This window comes from Halictus rubicundus, chromosome 5, assembly GCF_050948215.1.
Source record: "Halictus rubicundus isolate RS-2024b chromosome 5, iyHalRubi1_principal, whole genome shotgun sequence".
NCBI classification, from domain to species: Eukaryota; Metazoa; Arthropoda; class Insecta; order Hymenoptera; family Halictidae; genus Halictus; species Halictus rubicundus.
Window position 1 is genome coordinate 7844593 of NC_135153.1, and position 18561 is coordinate 7863153.

Consider the following 18561-nt stretch of genomic DNA (forward strand, 5'->3'; position numbering starts at 1 on the left):
AGCCTACCGAGGGATATTTAGCGAGCGTTTCTGCTCTGGCAGTGACCCGGAAAGCGCAGAAATTCGTTGACGTTTCACGGGCCAGTGGTCGTTGACAGTGCTGTAGAATAAATTCCGATTGTCGGTAGGTATGGCGGTGGGAAAGCAGGAGGGACATGGCCGATATCTATGCGCATAACGCGCTGCTGGAAACGCTCGGCAATTACGACATGGACACATGTGTGTGTGTGTCCGTCTCTGTCACGTGATCATTGCGATTACCGTCGGAAGTCGATTTCTGTGTTCTCGGAAAAAGGAGGTTCGGTAATCTCTGTCGTTACTAGCCGCGAAATGAATTTAATCACGAAATCAATAACGAACGTGGCCAATAGCCACGTGAATACCTATTCCACCATAATCACGAAACAGGGTGCAGAAAGAGAGAGAGAGAGAGAACGTTGAGCGTGCACCGAGCACATGGTCGGACCACCACCCGTGACACCAGCTGTCATGCACTGTCGTCGTCCATTTTTCGATCCTTTTTTCGTGGTCTTCGGCTCGCAGGTGTCTACACCAACCCCCTAACCCCTCGTGCGACGCGTCCGCTTATTCTTCCCCCTCGAAACTCGCGTCATTTAATTAATGGACAAGGTTCAAGGCTGCCTCGCGTGAATCACTACCGACTAATTGGGATCGAGGAGCACCGTGTCGGGGATTAGCGACCTAACGCACTGGCTAATGGGGTGGCAGGCCTTTTTGGGGATACGGGATTCGGGGAGGACTTGCTTTTGCCACGACACCCCCCTGAAATTCTTTTAAAGAACCAATGGACGGAAGGTGTTCCCGAAAAACGCCCATAAACGACTTGGACCCTTTGTAACGCTTTTCTACTGCTACATATTTCACCCACCACGGTTTACTATCGCGATTCAAATCTCTATACATTTAGGACAAACATTGCAGCTCGATGTCTATCCAAATAAATATTCTATCCAGATTATTTTTCCACCGCTAGAATCATTTTTCCTTAACCCCTGTGTCGATAATTAAAATTTTCCATGATATTCTTTGCCGTTGCACATGCTGATTCCAAAACGTATTTTTATTATAAATTAATCTGTGAACATTAAAATCTATAATAATTTTGATATCTGTCAACAAAAATATTGAAGAAGTTTTAAAAAGAAATTGAAAGTAAGTATCTAGGTGTCATTGGTATACGCGTTAATTCGAGAATCAATAACTCGTATATCTTAAAAATTAATTTACATCGAGATACGCGAATTATCGAATATATAGAATGTCCAACCAGAGTGAATCAGTCTCCCAAGTATCGGATTTCGAATAAATTATGTTGGCATTGTGGTTGGTGGACGAGCGCGTCGTTTTGTCGAGATCCCGGAAAATTAAGCGAGAGCCGCGAGAGTGAGGTCATTTCGCGTAGGTGGTTGTGAGCGTTGGCTCGCATCTACGTATGTATGTACGCGCGTGTGTGGATTCGTCGTGGGGTGCATCACGTCGTGCGTTCACGTTTCGAGGTCGCGTGAACACCGGCGACGAATCCAGGTCCTGAATTTGGGTCGCTGTCTTTTGTACGGGGAGGGAAAGGGTTGCCCTTCAGTATTTTCAAACCAGTTCAGAGAGGAAGGCCTGACAATGGAAAAGAACGGATCCCTTCGGACCGGGAATGGAAACCGCTCGGTGACAGGTACGATAATGCCTCCTTTCAGAGAAAGTGGTCCCCCCTTGCGCCGACACGGGAAAAGTTACGCGCCCCCGTTACGCCCCCACAACCCTCTCCCCCCCCCTCTCCCAATCCCCCAAAGAAATTTTATAATCGCTCGATCGAGCAACGAGTCGTTTCAACCACTTCAGAAAACCTCCTTGAAAAAACCTCGATAATCCATTTCCGATTGATCATGCTTTTTACACCTTCGCACCTTCCATTTCCCCTTGCACCTTTTTTATGACCAAGTCTGGACGTCGAGCAGTATGTAAATAAATTTTCAGCGACATCCCTTCGTTGACAATGTTTTTAACAATTATTCCGTTCGCCAAGGGTTTGGTCATTTTTTTTTACATCTTTACATCCCCTATTTTGACTTGCAACTCTTTTACGAGCCAGTCTGGACCTCGAGCAGTGTGAACATAAATTTTTAGCGACATCCCTTCGTTAATAACGTTTTTAAAAATAATTGAATTCGCTGGTTCGCTTCGAAGTTTTGAGCTGCGTAATAGTATGTTCGATGTAAATGATAAAAAAGGATAGCAAACGGTTAAAAATCTGTTGTACTTCTATTCTCTCAACAATAAACGTGACGAACGATTTTTCGATAAAAAGATCCTTCTCGCGATAATTGATTTGATCGAACAATTGCTTGGTAACACGGCACAGTTAAAACGGATACGTTCGTTCGGACGAATCCGACACGGTGGTTCGATGCATCGAATTTTGAATTATATCGAACGACGGGCACGTGAGCCATAGTCACGGAAACGACGTCGACGACTCGATGAAAAGTTAAGTAATTCAAAGTGACGGCTGCTGACACCACGACAAAAACCGAACGCCAGGCCACGACACGGATCGAATCGAATCGAATAGAATCGAATTCGATTGCATAACCGCGGAATACGTATCGCCGACGAAACCCGAGCGCGGGAAACTCTCGGCTGGAAACGATAGACCGATCCGAGACGAACACGACTCCGCTCGAGGTCGTCCACGATCGAATTCGATTTGAATATCTGTCAAACGTCGCGTCGCACCGTTTATGTATCGCCTACAATACCATTCTTGCCGCGCGTTGAGAATCATCGCAACCAACAGGCTCTAAATAATTTTTTGGCATTTTCTTAAACATTTTCTTACTTGGAGAAAACGCGAAAAATTCCCAAAATTGGCCAAGTATTAGGGGGACCCATAAGTAACCAATTATTTTCAAATCTAAAACAAACTTTGCAGTAAATTCAAGTTTTTATTTCTTAATTTATTATATAATCTCTATCATTATCAAGGACGGTTTGTCATCTTTTCTGCAAATTTTCAATCCCCCTTCTATAGAAATCCAAGGTTCGTGAAGCAAAATATGACTCGAGGTACCTCCTTGCATCTTCCACGGAAGTGAATGTTTTATTTCTTAAATAATGCTCCAGAGATCTGAAAAGATGATAGTCAGAGGGAGCAATATCAGTACGGGGGGTGCAGTAAAACTTCCCATTGCAATTCTTTGATTTTTTCCTGACTGAGTTTCGCTGTATGGGGCCGGGCATTGTCAATTTGCAGTATTACACCTTTTCTGTGGACTAAAGATGTCCTCTTTATCAATAGTTCTGAATACAGCCGTTGTAATTGCTGACAATACAACTCAGCGGTAACTGTTTCTTCAGATTTCAACAACTCAAAGTGAATTATGCCACAAGAGTCCCACCAAATGCACAGTAACACCTTTCTAAGTGATAAGCTAGGTTTAGGGGTTGATATTGCGGTTTGATTTGCAGAAAGCCATTGTTTCGATCGCTTTATGCTATCATAAAGAATTCATTTTTCATCTCCGGTAACGATTCTGCTGAGAAATGGATCTCTACGAAATCTGGATAGCAATCAAGTGCAAATTGATCGACGAATATTCTTGTTGGTCTCAGATAATTGATGCGGTGCCCATATTCCTTGCGTATATGCCTTTTCCATTTCGTGTATGTGCCTTTGTACAATTGACCATGTGGACCCAAGGCTTCTCGATAATTCATGTATAGTTAATTTTGGATCAGGTTCCACTAGAGATTTTAAGGTGTCATTATCAAATTGGTCGTCCACTTCGAGGCTTGTCACAGAGATCATAATCGCCAGCAGCAAACCTTCTGAACCAACGTTGACACTTGTTGACCTTCAATACATCTCCATAAACATCGCAAATTTTCTTTGTTGTTACCGTTGCATTAAATCCCGCACGAAAATGAAAAAGTATGAAATGACGAATATGATGAAGGTACAGACCCCGCCATTTTATTGCAGGGTTGTAAAAAAAATGTATACTTTTTAGAATATTTAGAACACAAGCTGTTTTACCGAAAACTGTAAAAGAATACGTGTTTCCTCTTCAACGTTCGGTACAGAACTAATTCTTTGCAAATAATTGATTACTTGTGGATACCCCTAATAACAACGATCTGAAGCGCCGAAACCCCAAAGTCTTGAATCGGAGTAGAATGGCGAAATGTGCCTGTAATAGCTCGTTTACGAGGACCCGGGCGTCGTGATCGAAATTAAGGCCCGTTCACACCGGCCCGCCCGTATCTAATCGCGTTCTATTATGGCTCGGTGAATTATGCCCATTTAGTTATTCAGTGGCCAGCCATTTCGCGTCGGAATGGAGGTACCGGCCGACGGAACAGTACAATGATCATACTGTAAATGTGCGAATCCATTACAATAAACCAGTCCCGTTGGCTGGTCTGGCGCCGGGCAACGCACAAAGGCGGCCCTTAAACGTGTCGTGAAAAGTTTCAGCACAAGGAACATTTGTGGCTCACTCCGAACGACGCGCGTTGGCCGTACGAACAATAAATGATGCGAGCGACGACGCCGGGGGTGGCTCGAGACTCGGGAAAATATTAAACTGTCGCTAATGACCCTGATACACCGGTTCGTAAAAACTCAGACTTCGCGTGTTCATATTACAATGCATTAAATTTCATGCTCTTGCCAAACGTTATTACTTCCTTCGCGTCACTTTAAAAGCATTTTATTAAAGCTTCGATCTCCCTTGTAGGAACGGGGGGGGGGGTGAAGGTGAAATGACCTATCAGGCCTCTAGCTGGGTGAATAATTACTGGACTGCGGATTTTTATGCGAAAGAAAAATTGTTTGCATCGATTACAATAAACGGGAAGCCAAAAAGAAATTTCTTTCTTCTTTTAACACGTTGACTGCCACGCCAGTCACATAGACATTCATTTTTATTGTGACATATCCAGATAAACCAAAATTTATTAGGATCTTTAAAATTCAAAAGGGTTAAGACAGCATCCCCTATGATACATTTTAAATGTCTAGTTTCGGTTTCATTAATTGAACTACACTGATTTTGCAAGAATCTCTGGGATTGATTTCTGGCATTTTACATGTTAATAACATTGATAAGCTGGGACTACTACACTGAAACTGTTGAAATGTTTTAACCTGTCTGCTGCTTTGCACAGTCTAATAATTACAATATTTAAAATGATCTAGGAAAATGGATTAGGATTGTTTACGGTCATAGCGACTTGAATAATTGCAATTACGTATGGACTTTATTAAATGCAACGTGTTCCCTTCGTGGAACGTGAGAATAGTTCAACAAAGAAAGGGTGACTTCATGCTTTCGCCAATTTCCTGGACGTTTCATTTTTTGGAATTAAGGAGTATGCCAAACGAGCAACTCGAATAGCAAATTGCCGAATATTTGTGCCTTTTCGAATAAATATCGATTAGGCAATTTTCGAGTTCGATGGTGTCATTCTAGCGCAAAGTGGAAAACCACCCTAAATGTCATTCACTATTCTCATGTTATCGTAATTTTTCGAACATTTCCGGTATTCTGACAAGAAAATGTTTCCAGCAAAAATGAATCCGTAATTACCCTTCTACAAAGTTCAATATAGAAAATAAAAGACAAATTTGTTTGTTAGATAAAAAACTAATGTCACCTTGATTTTTTAATCGTCACTACATATTTTTTACTTAATAATGTTATAGTTAACGTCAAGACGTATCCAATGACCCACTTTACTATGGCTTTAAGTCTTGAAACAATGCTAAAATCTTTGTGAACAGCTAATTCCTCGATCTGGACCACAGTGCGGCGTCGGGTGAAAACAAAGGAGAAAATAGTCGAGGTGTGTGTGTGTGTGTGTGTGTGTGTGTGTGTGTGTGTGTGTGTTTGTACAGCGTTGCTCCTCGGGGATCGGGGGCCCGTGATCGATCGTTAACGAGGGCGACGGACGAAACGGGCCGCGGAGCGACGATTTAATGTTCCCCCGCGGCCGAAACCGAGAAAACAATTTCGGGGTTTTTGGCGGCTGGAGAGACACGGAGAAACTTTTCAGAATGATGGACGCAAAACAACTGCGGAACACCCCGTGGCGACGAGCAAGCGCGTAAACTTCGTTCCATTTTAAAGTTGCACCGCGGCGGCGCCGACTCTCTCCGAAACGAGCCACGTCTACGGTCTCATCGGCGGCTTCTCTAATTATGCCCCTCATTTGCCAAATCAATTCGTACATTCTCGAAACAGAAATCCTTAAAAGTTCTTTTAACGGTGACTGCCATGTCACTCATATGTGGGTGACGGAATTATTTGTCTAGGTTTTAAAACGAATTTTTACGTTAATATATTCATCGCGCCAAATTTTATTAGGATCTGTAAAATGCAAGAAAGTTGGAGGACTACTGAACGTCGTACATTTAATTTTTTTCAATTTTTATTTCATTAAATAACACTGATTTTATGGAATTTTTGAGGTTTCTGGTTTGGCAGTCAAAGTGTTAATTCTCGTCACAATGCTTTCAGCCCAATCATTAGATCAGTATGTGTTTATAGTTATAGTATTCATATGAAGAAACATTCATGACACCTTTACTCTACGCTTATCATCAGAAATTTGTATAAAATAATCAATGAAAGTTGGAATCTGCTTAAAGACGCAAACCCGTCCCGCTGTCTACTAACGATTAGAATGCGGATTTTATGCATTCACGGCAAACACAAGAAACAGTACTATTTTCAGCTTATTAAAATTATGAAAACAAGAAAGACATTTGCGAGTGGCTTTTGTTCACTGCGACAGGGGTAGTTAATTTTTGAGAATGAAAAATAGTGCTACCCCAAAAAATGGAATACTTCGTATTTCAATATCTTGCGCATACGTTTCTAATCCATTTAATTAAATGTCTTCATTCCTCTGAGAATCCGAAAAATAAGGATTAATTACAAAGATCAAGTCACGGTACCCGGATTTTTTACCTGACCGGTTAACGCTCTGTCAAATGGCATTGTTCACGAGAAATCCGATTGTGATCGGAAGCTGGAGGGCTAGGCGGTTCGTCGAAAGGGACGTAGGTTTAAATTTCTGTACCGGGTAACGAGTCAATTAAGATCCTCGCGAGGAAACAGAGAGCAGAGGAGGAGATCGAGGTCTCGCGACAAGGAACGGTGACGAATGGGTATCGATCTAGCGAAAGGCGGCAGCCGGCAGGATCTAATTTACGATAAAGTAAAATCGGCCGAGAGAGAGAGAGAGAGAGAGAGAGAGAGAGAGAGGCTCGTGTCTCGGGAAGATGGGGAACAGAGGAACGATTGGTGTGACGGTTCTCTCTCTGACTCACCCTCCTCGCGGGGAAAGAATTATGGCTGTCGAATGCGAGAGAGCGGACCCGGTCTCATAGAAATCCGAGGTTTTTCTTAGAAGTCCACATTTACTCGAACCAAAGGGAAAAACTCATGCTACCGGCGCGGCGACGATCGGCCTCTTCTCTCCCGGGGGCAACGGAATAATCGGGGATCGCTTACGATTACGCAATGCTAATGGCGAACATGACCGACAAGAAGGGAACCGGAGGAGGCTATTCATAGTTCGCGACCACACGGGAACAACCGTTTCTTCAACATTTATTTCGCTATTTTCCGCGCACGCACGCTACCCTTGTGCGGGAAACTGAAATATTGTTCCGTGACCAGACACAACAACGATCGGTTAATTTAAAGCTGAAAAATTGGTTAAAAAATTGCAGAGTCGAGGAGAGGAGATTCCTGGCAAGATCGTTCGAAATTTATGGGATCTTTATGATCCTTTTCGGCGGGAACTGTTGGCAATACGGCGACCAAAGATTCTGGGTTTTATGGTCCAGTTATTCTGGATAATAATCATATTTTTCTGTTTTATGTTTCTTAATCCACGGCGTTAGAATGCACAGATGAGACACGGAAACACGCTCCGACTGGCGCCATCGCTAAAAATTTATTTCCCGGCCGGTTAATTAATTTTTCACGGCAAAAATTAGTAACGATTACACGGAGAGCCTTGTCTTCGTACAGTGTATGATTTCCGTTGCAAAAATGTCATGGAAACCCCGCGTTTATTCGACAATTTGATCAATGAAAATTCTTGATAAGTTTACGCACCAAGTTTACAGTGAAAATGTAAGAACAGAGCGGAGCGTTTGCAACAAACGCCTAACCTTTAGCACAAGTGCATCACTGCGAAAGAGAAGCCAGGGTCTTCCCAGAAGCATTTCACCCACGTTATCGCGACACAACGTGGTCCGACACGTGCTGGCCAACGTTCGCGGAACCGCTGAACTGTCCGTTAGATCATGCTACGATCTGACGTCTCATTTTCCAGGGAAATTCGTGGATACGATCTCCTAATTAGGGCTGTTGTTTTCTGTCGACTTCTCGGTGCCTCTCTTGGAAAATCGTCGCACAGACGAGTAACCTTTCACGTATCGACGCATAGCGAATTCTTTTAGTATCCTCCTGTTACCTACTTTCGTTCGAAAATTTTTTACAGAATAGTTCTAATCCTCGGTTGAACGTAGGACAATTTACAAAGAATATCTCCTCCAAAAATTGACCAATTCCACGACGCGACGTTTTGGCTCGGCAATTGTTCATTGATCGTGAATTCTGTAATTATTCTGAGCACATCAAAGCCCCGAATTCTTTCATTTTCTGACAATAGCGTCAGCTGACGAGCGAGAAATCAAATAAAAACGATTCTCTATCTTCTCCCGGTCGATTAATTTTAACCAATTTTCCGAACTCCTTCGGTCGGTCCGCTGCAGATTCTAGGCTGTTTTCGAAAAATAATTGAAAGGTCTGCGATTCTCCCATTGAGGCCGAAGATTCCGGCGTCCAAGGCCACGAGCCGATGCGAGAGAGGAGTTTATTATCCCTGCGCTCCTAAATCGCACGCAGGTGGGGGGAGGGGGAGGGGGTGGGGACCGAGGAGTTCCTGCTCGAAAATATCTAAATTTAAGAAGTGGCGGGGCGGTGAGGCGGCGGAGTGTTTCCTTCGACACTATTTCGTCTGGCCCGCGTGTTTCCTTGTAAATCGTGGAAAAAAGGCGAGCGGCGACGAGGACGGGGGGTGTTGGCGAGATGGAAAGCGGATAGAGAGACGAACGGAAATAGACGGATAGACGAATAGGAGAAGGACGGACGCGGTCGGAGACACAGGGAGCGGAGACAACGCGCGAGAGGAAAAACGAAGAGAGACAGCGAGGGAGGAAAGGTTCGAGGAGAGGGGGGAGGAGGTATGCGAAAAAATACACTCTTGGCACTTGGCTTCGGCAGACGACGAGATAAATAGCGCGCGTGGGTGCGGCTCGGCGATGTCTACGGGCCACACGCCACGTTTCCACCGGAACGAGTCAGCGACGAAGGGGGCAAGGAGGGGGCCAAGGAAAACACGGGCCCCGCGATACCGGACAGCCTATTTCCACGGGAAACACCTCGAGAAATTTCCCGTAGGAAGAACCTGCACACCTCATCCGGTTCCCCAATATTCAACAGAAATGTAGACGCAGTTGACGAAACCCGACGACTCGATCGGGTCCAACAATAGCGTGTACCTCTTTTCCCGGAAACGACAGCTAATTTTCATTTGAACCAGCGCGAACCTCGTCAAATTTCACATGACGAACAAGGGTAAGTTATTCTGTATCCAAGTGCTATCAAAAGATATGGCTAAATAGACCTATTGGGGCCAATACTCGCGCGTACCTCTTCTCCTGATAGGGAGAGACAATATTTCCGTTTGAACCGGCGTGAATCTCCCGAAATTTCGCGCAAGAAACGTGTACGGTCGAGCTCTCGCAGGTTCACTCGAAATAGCAACGCTGCAACCACCGATCTGGTCAAAATTTGAAGGCATTCGCGCCGAATCGTTTCTGTCTCGGGAAATCCGCCAGGAACGAGGAGGCGCTTTCTCGGATCGTTCCGCCTCACTCAATAAAGCAGAAGGTCAGGTTCAATAATTGATTGGATTTTCCCGTTCGAATTTCTGTCCTCCACGGGAGAAATTGATTTCCCTAGAAAACGATTCGCGGCAACTCGGAGAGAAGCGTGCACTCGCATCGATCCATGGAGCGCCTCGAAGCTTCCAGGTGCACAAAATCGAACACACGCGGGCGATTCCGTGGTTCTCAGAGAGAGAGAGAGAGAGAGAGAGAGAGAGAGAGAAAGAGAGAGAGAGGTAGCCTGGTATCCGAGCAGTGAAATATTTTTGCGTTTCGGATAATGTACGAGCCGAGAGCCACGCGACCGGAGAGATCGATTCCTCATCAGGCATTCGTTCGAAACAAAACCGTGTGTTCGAAAGGGTCCGAAGTGAAAAGCTAGAGAGAGAGAGAGACAGAGAGAGAGAGAGAGGGCGGGAGGGAGGGAGGGAGGACAGAAAAAGAAAAGTAATCGATCGGAAGGCTTAGAGAACGGGCAAACGGAACGGATCTCGCGCAACAGTTACCTCGGCACTGGATTTTGACGCAATGCGTCATATGGTCACTGTCAGACTAGCTTGAGCGGTTCTTCGAGTAAGAAGCCGACCTAAAAAGCTGAATGCACACGCCTAGATCTCGCGCGAGCGCCGCCTGCGAATCATCCGCAATTAGTGCGCCGTTTCTATCCCTCTTCCCCCGTAATGAATTTCACCTAATTTTCCTCGACAATCCGAGAACAGATTCCAGGTCGGAGGTTTGTCCGGCTCTGTCGAGCGAAGCCGGCTCCGTGGGAGACTGTGTGTTGTCCGACTCGCGCGACAGGACATGGTTTCGCATAACGCTCATAAGGCGACGAGGATCGCCGGCGAATCGCGAAACGGAGCAGCATTTTAATAATACGCGTATCTGCATGCTCGAGTGGACACGCCGCAGGCGCCAACATGCCGCGCGAATATCTTTCTGGTCTTTTTCGCCGGAGCGTCTCGGCCCCCGCTGTTTACTTTTTCGCGAGCGCCCACTTAGGCGAGCGACAGGGACACCATGCCTTCGAGAAGTCTGACGGGAAGGGTTGCCGTTCCCGGCGAAAGGAGAACCACTTCGGCAGACGTAATCGCGGCACAATCGTCCTTTCACCCCTTCGCGCGACTTCTCGCGAATGCACGCCGGATTCTTCCTTTCCCATTGTCTCGTCGCTGTTTTGTATTTCACCTTTTTAGCGTGATCGCTGTGAACGGGGTTCGTTCCGATTGAAACGGTTGCGAATTTATTATGGAATAACTGCTACTGGCATACATTCCTCCTGGTCAAGATGAAACAGAAGTATCACTTTTGATCTTTACGGAAGGTCGCAGAAATTTTAAGAGATGTCTTTCGCAAATTTGCATGTGCCACGAATGCTTTGAAATTCGCAGACTAATCAGAAAGAAAGCCTGCTCTTTCGGAGTACAGTGGTTTCTTAATAAACCCGGTACCCGCGTTAGAAAATTAGCTCAAGTATTTCTCTGATTTGAAATACCAGCTATGAAGTATGAACTTCCACGTTTCTATGGTTGCAGAAAACGCAACAATTCTGCGAGCAGTCAGTTGCAAACCTTCAATCTCGACAGGGAGAATGCGATCTAGAAATTTATTCGTCTATTCCTAGATCCAACGACACGACAAATCCTCGACAACCGAGGCAACCTCGTTCGTTCGATACAAACTCGCTAATAAACAGACATGTTTACGAGTCTCTCGGAACAATCAGCTTATCCGATGACTTGCTCAGCGTGCAGTGCCGTCAATGTTCAACCATTAAGTCGGACTAGCTATGCAGACCTCACTAAAAATCGTCGACGACACAATTACTAGAGAAACTGACCTGACAACAATCTACAGCACGGCAAACACGAACAAGATCCAAACAAGATCAAACGAGTAATGAAAGCTGTTCAGCGTGTCAAGCAGAGACACGCAGAAAATTTGAATCCTGTGTTCTGAAGAGCAGTCGTATAATAAAATCGTGGAATCATTTTTCGGACACTTTGGTTTCTGTTCGATCGCAAAGCGGAGACTCCAAAGAAAAATCTGGCGCCAGCCAAACGCATACTTCAGTGTAGTATTGGTAAGTTCCACATGCGTAATTTTTAATTTAACACTAAACCCACCACGGTCAAAATGACCGGTTTTATATTTTACAATTATTGAAACTATAAAAATTCGTTTATGGAAAATAGTTATTATATTGAAAATTACGGACAATCTTAATAAATTTAGGTTTGCCATTTTTCCAAGGCAACATTTACCGGGTACTGTTAACGCTTGGTAGGTTTAGCGTTAAAACGTTAGATCTTCCACAAGAAACTAGTAAAAATTTATTTTAGGCACTGAAATAACTTTTATGCAATGCTAATACATATTTCACAAGTGTCCGTTGACTTTTGAGCGGTAATGCGCCCTCGGAATTAATCTCGAATTGCTATATCGAAAATCCTGGTCGCAAACCGATGAACGTAAACGTTTAACAATAATTACCCTCGAACATTTTCCGATGTTTTCAGGTACCATCGAGGCAGATAAAGACAAAGAAGGTGTGGATCGATCGAGATCGTATGTAGATTGTAAAAGTAAAAATAAGAATGGTACTCACCCGGCGAAACGGCGAGTGCGAGGAAAGCAGCGGCCGCGGCGAGCACGAGTATCCTAACCGCGTACCCGCCGGCCCGTCTTCTACCTGGCCTTTGACCGGCACGGGACCGGGACCGTAAGGTCGTGTCGCGCGAAGAACCATGACAGTCGGCGGTCGGTGTAGGGTTTTGCACCTCGTGTACGATGTACGCCGGCTCCTCGATCGTTCCTCGTTGTACAAGGAAGAGACGACGCTGCTCCTCCTCGGCGTCGGCGTTCTCGGGCAGGACGCCGGTCGTCGCGGCGCCGCGTCGACGTGGTGATCGCGGCTGCTGAAGGTCGCTGGCACTGCAGCTGCTGCCGGTACGGTCGATTGCCGGACCGTAATACATGGCCTGCAGGAGCGACGACTGCCGTGCCACCGGGGGCTGCACTCGTCAGCGTATCCTCCTCGCAACAGCCTGGTACGTGACCGGGACTGCACCCTCGACGTCCGAACCAACAACACCCAGCGATCTAGCCGATCCGCGAGGCATCACCACGACCTGGCTCCACCGAGATCTTACCAGCACCACCGGCACACCAAATAAATACCACTTCTTTTTCCTTTTCTTCTTCTTCTTGCTTTTTCCTTCGCTACGGAACCTTCAGTGTACGAACCGCACTACTCCCTCAGGAATCACGTAACAGTTCGAATTTTCAAACCGACCCGCTCGTAAGGGCCGGCCCGTCCAATCGTATCGTTGTTTATGGTCGGCCAACACGCGAGCGCGTTGCCTGCTGCTCACCACTCGGCCTCGGTATAGATTTCCGGTGTTTTCATGTCTCTCTAGTGGCGAAAAAGAAATTCGCGTACGCGTGGTACCAGCCTCTCCGTTCTCGGTTCCGTACCACGGATTACGATTCTCCTCCGTGGCGTCCCTGTGTCTGTTCTTCGTGGTTGTCCCTTCGGAGCGCACCGGTGCGTCGTTGGTTGGTAGGCGCACGGAGATTCCACCCCCGTGCGTTCACGGGTGGAAAAGAAAGAAAAAGGAAAACTCGACTAGACCGTGTGAAGAAAAAGAGGAGGAGGAGGAGGTGGTGATGGTGGAGGAGGAACGCGGACACACCGCGTGTACTCCCGGCACGGGAGTTCTTCTTGGACGACGACGACGACGACGACGGCGACGACGACGGCGTAGTCGGAGGGAAGAAACCCTCTAAACGAAAGCGCGCACGCTATATTACCGGCGACACGTCGCGCGTCAGTATGCGAGAGTGGTGCGCCTCGTGAAGGGAGGAAGAAGGGTTCGTCGCACTCTTTCCTTCCAACCCCGAGGAAACCCCTTTCCAAAGGCCCTTCTTTCTGGCTGCCGTCCTCGGTTTCCCCGTGCTCCTCGAGCGAGAAAAAGTGAAAGAGAGAGAGAGAGAGAGAGAGAGAAAGAGAAAGAGACCGATGAAGACTGACTTCAACCACCGGGGATCCAAAACTATTTACTCGGTGTAAAATACTCGCGAGAGAACCCAATGACGGCGACGACGACGACGACGACGACGACGACGACACACCGACACGAGACAACCGCACCGTCCTCGCGAGCGAGCGAGCTCGTCAGAGAGAGAGACAGAGAGAAAGAGAGAGAGAGACCAGCTTCTTCTTCCTCCGTCTCTTTCTTCTCCTGCTCGTCGTGCCTCCTCTCTTAATCCTTATGCTCGGTGAGCAACGACAGCAGCAGCAGCAGCGACCGGCTGCAGCTCGTGTGTCCAGCGCGCCTGGACACTACCACCGTCCGGTAGGAAGTGTCGACTGCCACGAGGTGGACACCTCTGCGAGGCTCTGCCAGCGGCAGCAGCACCAGCGGTGGCAGAGCGGCAGAGGCAGAGCGGCGGCGGCGGCAGCAGCAGCACCGGCGGTGTGGTGTGTGTTTGCTGGTAGCAGTGGCGGTAGTAGCGGCAGTGGCAGCTGCAGCTGTTGGTGCACCGGCGCATCCGCTTGCACCGAGCACCATTCGGAGCCGCACGCCGTCCTCAGATACACCTCCCTCTGTCTCTCTCTCTCGGTCAACAACTTTCCCGACAATCGTACACCTCGGGTTCCTTCTCCTCGCACGATCTTCCCTTAGAGCGAGCCTGAAGGTACCAAACATTCACAAGTAACAATCGAACGCGAACACCAACGGAATGTCCGGGAGGTTGCGCTCTTCTTTTCGATTCCTGCAAAGAAATCTCGTTCGATCTCGCGCTGTCTTTCGAGGGAAGAAATCTTTGCCGATCTCGCGTACGAAGAGAGGCAGGGGAGAAGCTCCGTCGCCGCGAACACTTGGACGTATACTGACCGGGGACACACACGCCTCGACCGACAAAACCTCTCTGTTCTGTACCCCTTCGAAGCGTTCCGTACACTGTCAGCGGTGTTTAGCTGACAGAGGGACGCGCGCGGCCTGTCTCTCTCTCTCTCTCTCTCTCTCTCTCCCTCTCTGTGTGTGTATCGTCGACGACCGCCAGGTTCGGCTACCTCCGTGGCGGGCTCGTGCGCCGGCCGCAAAACTTCTATTCGCCTTCTTTTCTGTACGCGTGCACGCACGCACGCGAGCGACTTCGCTCTCTTTCTCGCGCGAACAACTCCGCCCGCAGGAGAACGTGTCCCGAACGGTGTGTAGAAGCGGTCTCGGACAACGAAACGTTCGCCTCGCTCGCTCGCTTCTGGCTCGCCTTTGCCTCGATCCGCCTCGCTCCGCCTCGCCTCGCTCCGCCTCGCTCGCTCGGATTTCCGCTTTGCCGCCAGTGGCAGCAGCAGCGCCGCGACGCGCTCACCACGTCGTGACACCCCCTCGATGCCCCGCCGATGCCATCGGCCTGGCCCGAAATCGATGCCCCGCAACGCGACGTCTCGAAACCACCCCCGCGACCTGTGCCATCAACTCTCTTTCTCTCTCTCTCTCTCTCTCTCTCTCTCTGCTTTTCTCTCGCTCCCTCTAGCTTCATCCCTCCTTCCAACCGGCCGTTTCTCTTCTTCCACCCTCTCTCTCTTGCCTCCTTCCTCAACCTCCCCACCATGCGACTCTCTTTCTCTCGCTCTCTCTCTCTCTCTCTCTCTCTCTCTCTCTCTCTCTCTCTCTGTCTCGCCCCTAAACCCCCTCCAACTACTTCTACCCCACACGTAATACTCACTGTCTGTCTGTTTTCTACGCGCAGGGGAGAGGTGGCGTGAAAGGGACGGTTTTGTTTAGGACAGGATAGATAAATAACCTGAGAATCGTTCCTGCTGTAATTGCTTGGTTAATGGAACGGTGGCAGTATCACAGACCTGATAACTGGCTTCCTTGGGTTCCCGTACCGTTCTAGTGTTTTTTATGTTGCGTACACTTCGCTGTTCAGTTGAATGATATTGCCCTTTTAGGAAATTAAAGGTGATCCTGGTTTGCAAAGGATCGAACGCAATGCTTAATGTAGACTGCGGATTTTATGCGTTTATGGGAAAACTAAGATGAGTGAAAAGCAGAACTGTAAATATATTTAAAGAATTGAAGAATGTCGTCGCACAAATTATTTGAAAAGCTACTAATAGCAGTCACGTTAACTGAAAGCTTGTTCTCACCGTCTTTTGTTGAATCAACTTTTTGGAAACCCAAATTAGACTACTCTCCCCTATTTTAGCACGTTTTTATTAACTCGCTTTCTTGTCTGTTCGTCTGTTCGGTACTAATTTTGCATTTGAAACTTTGCACATAGCTCGGAACTGAATGACAACACACGCTACACAAAAAGCGAAAAATAGTTATTTAAATAAAGAAAGATGTTTAATATACCACGTTTTTAAGACGGACTAAAAAGTATAAAATCATTTTTCCCACAGATAGTCCTGAAAATTTGTGATTGTGAATTTTTAATAGCTGCAAAAATACTTGTACGATTTAAAACGAAAAACGTGGGGCGCATGCAATAGATAATTGTCCATGAATAGTTCGCCTATGTCACTAACAATTTTATTGCACGTATCATTTGCATTTTATTGCAAATCAACGGCAGCTACTCTCTACACTCCTTACTATTATCTTGCGCCCCACGTTTTTCGTTTTAACACGTTGAATGCCACGTCACCCATATGTGGGTGACGGAATTATTTGTCCAGGTTTTAAAATGAATTTTTACGTTGATATATTCATTTTTTATTAGGATCTGTAACATGCAAGAAAGTTGGAGGACTACTCAGTATCATACATTTAATTTTTTTCAATTTTTATTTCATTAAATAACTTACTCTGATTCTATGGAATTTTTGGGGTTTCTAGTTTGGCGATCAAAGTGTTAAATCTTACAAGTATTTTTCAGGACTATTTGTATGGGGCTAGGAAAAATTATTTTATACTTTCTAGTCCTTAAAAGCGTGGTATATTAAAAATTTTTCTTCATTTAAATTTAACGCTTCGCGTCGCTGTTCCGGAACGAGTACTTGAATCGAATGTAATAATAAAAAGATCGGTCGATAGCTCCAAAAATTTTACATCCAAGCCCGAATAAAATTCAGTCTACTTTCTTCGATGGTCATCTCTAAAATGATAGTGAAAGATGAATAGGTCCTTCGTCCTGCGAATTTCAATGTCCCGTTCGATACTTGTCCCTATTCTCCCACACCACCGTTTTTCCTCGCCGATGAACGGATATCTATTCTCTTTTTACAGTTCGCTGCATGAACGGTGTCCCATGGACGATGGTGTCGGGTGACGTCTCCATCGATCTCGGAAATTAATACGGTGGACGTCGACGCTGCAATTCGGTGATCGACTTGCACTAATGCGCTCCAATTCGCGGATCGAGACGCTTCCAATCGAGTACATTTCACTGAAAGCCCCTAGCAAATTAATTTTAATGTTATACACTTGTCGATAGAAGAATCATTTGCTATTTTTTTTTATCTCGCTAAGGGTTGAAGAATGGAGGAGAAGGTTTCAGGAACGCGTTACCATGCGAATAACATGTTCCCTCGACAGAATTATTGCTGCGATGCATTTGCAATCCGTGTCCCGTGGCTGTTCGCGACCCATGAAAATGTGCTGCAAACGTTCTGCTCGTTTCGCACACTACGATAACTGTTGGCACACACTACGGCAACGTTCGCTCGCGCAAAAATGCTTGCGAATATTCGCGGAAAGCGTAAACCCCATTGAAACGATCGCGACGGGGATGTAAAGCGTTGCGAGCCAATCTGCTCGATTCGCGAGCGTATCCCCGTTTCATTAAAACGGAACAAACATTAACACGAAAACATCGTCACGAGATCCCGCATATGAAATATCCGAATTCGGATCGATGCTTTCAATTTGCGGGCTGCAATTTCATTCGATCGAGCGTTCAATAACCCTGGACACAACTCATCCCTCGTAAAAGTAACGATTAGACTGCGGAAAATGCAAAATACAGAATTTTCTGTGGCAACTGCAAGGTACTGGAATCAAATTATTTCAACCTTTAATAACTCGAATAAGCCGATAAACTTGAGAACGTAAAAACATTTTTCACGATTTAATAAAGCCATTACAGCCGGAAATAAATTCCTATTGAATTCCAACGTCTTACAAAATTAACGCAAACAATTCTTATTTTCCGAAAAGTCCCGAATAATCATTAATCACGTTCTCTCGGCGACCGTCTGGCCGCTACTTAGCAAAAGTCCCAATTACTCGTCGGGCCGAGGTCTCGGATGCTCGGCGACCGCTCCCATTGCGTGTCAATATCGCGAAAGGTTGCATAACCGAGGCAAGTCCGTGTGGGACCATGGTCCACATCGTTGTCCACTAATTTCGATAACTACCGCGGAAATGGTTCTCGGGGACCGGCCGTTAAACCGTTGCCGGCGAAACGATGCACGGGGGGGGGGGGGGGGTTGAACGGGGTTCGTACGGGAGAACGTCCCTTTCGTCTCCCTATCAAATTTCGTGGAAAGCAGGACGCGCCGCGTTCCATCCTCTCCGGAGTCGCCTTGGAGATGCTCGGGAGCAGCGGCGAGAGGAGTC

The 18561-nt window shown here is 46.6% G+C and overlaps 1 protein-coding gene across 4 annotated transcripts in view; it reads right to left on the reverse strand.

Annotated features, from left to right (window-relative positions):
* LOC143354130 (protein kinase C-binding protein NELL1) overlaps positions 1–14335 on the reverse strand; it is an 87017-nt gene extending 72682 nt beyond the window's left edge. For 2 of the 4 annotated variants that reach the window (XM_076787917.1, XM_076787915.1), the window contains exon 1: positions 12591–14333. In XM_076787917.1, coding sequence (XP_076644032.1) covers positions 12591–12960 — 370 coding nt within the window. In that variant the 5' untranslated portion in view covers positions 12961–14333. Of the gene's footprint in view, positions 1–12590 lie in introns of all 4 variants that reach the window. The other 2 variants (XM_076787918.1, XM_076787916.1) reach the window with 2 other exon arrangements.
* Between the last annotated feature and the right edge of the window lie 4226 nt (positions 14336–18561).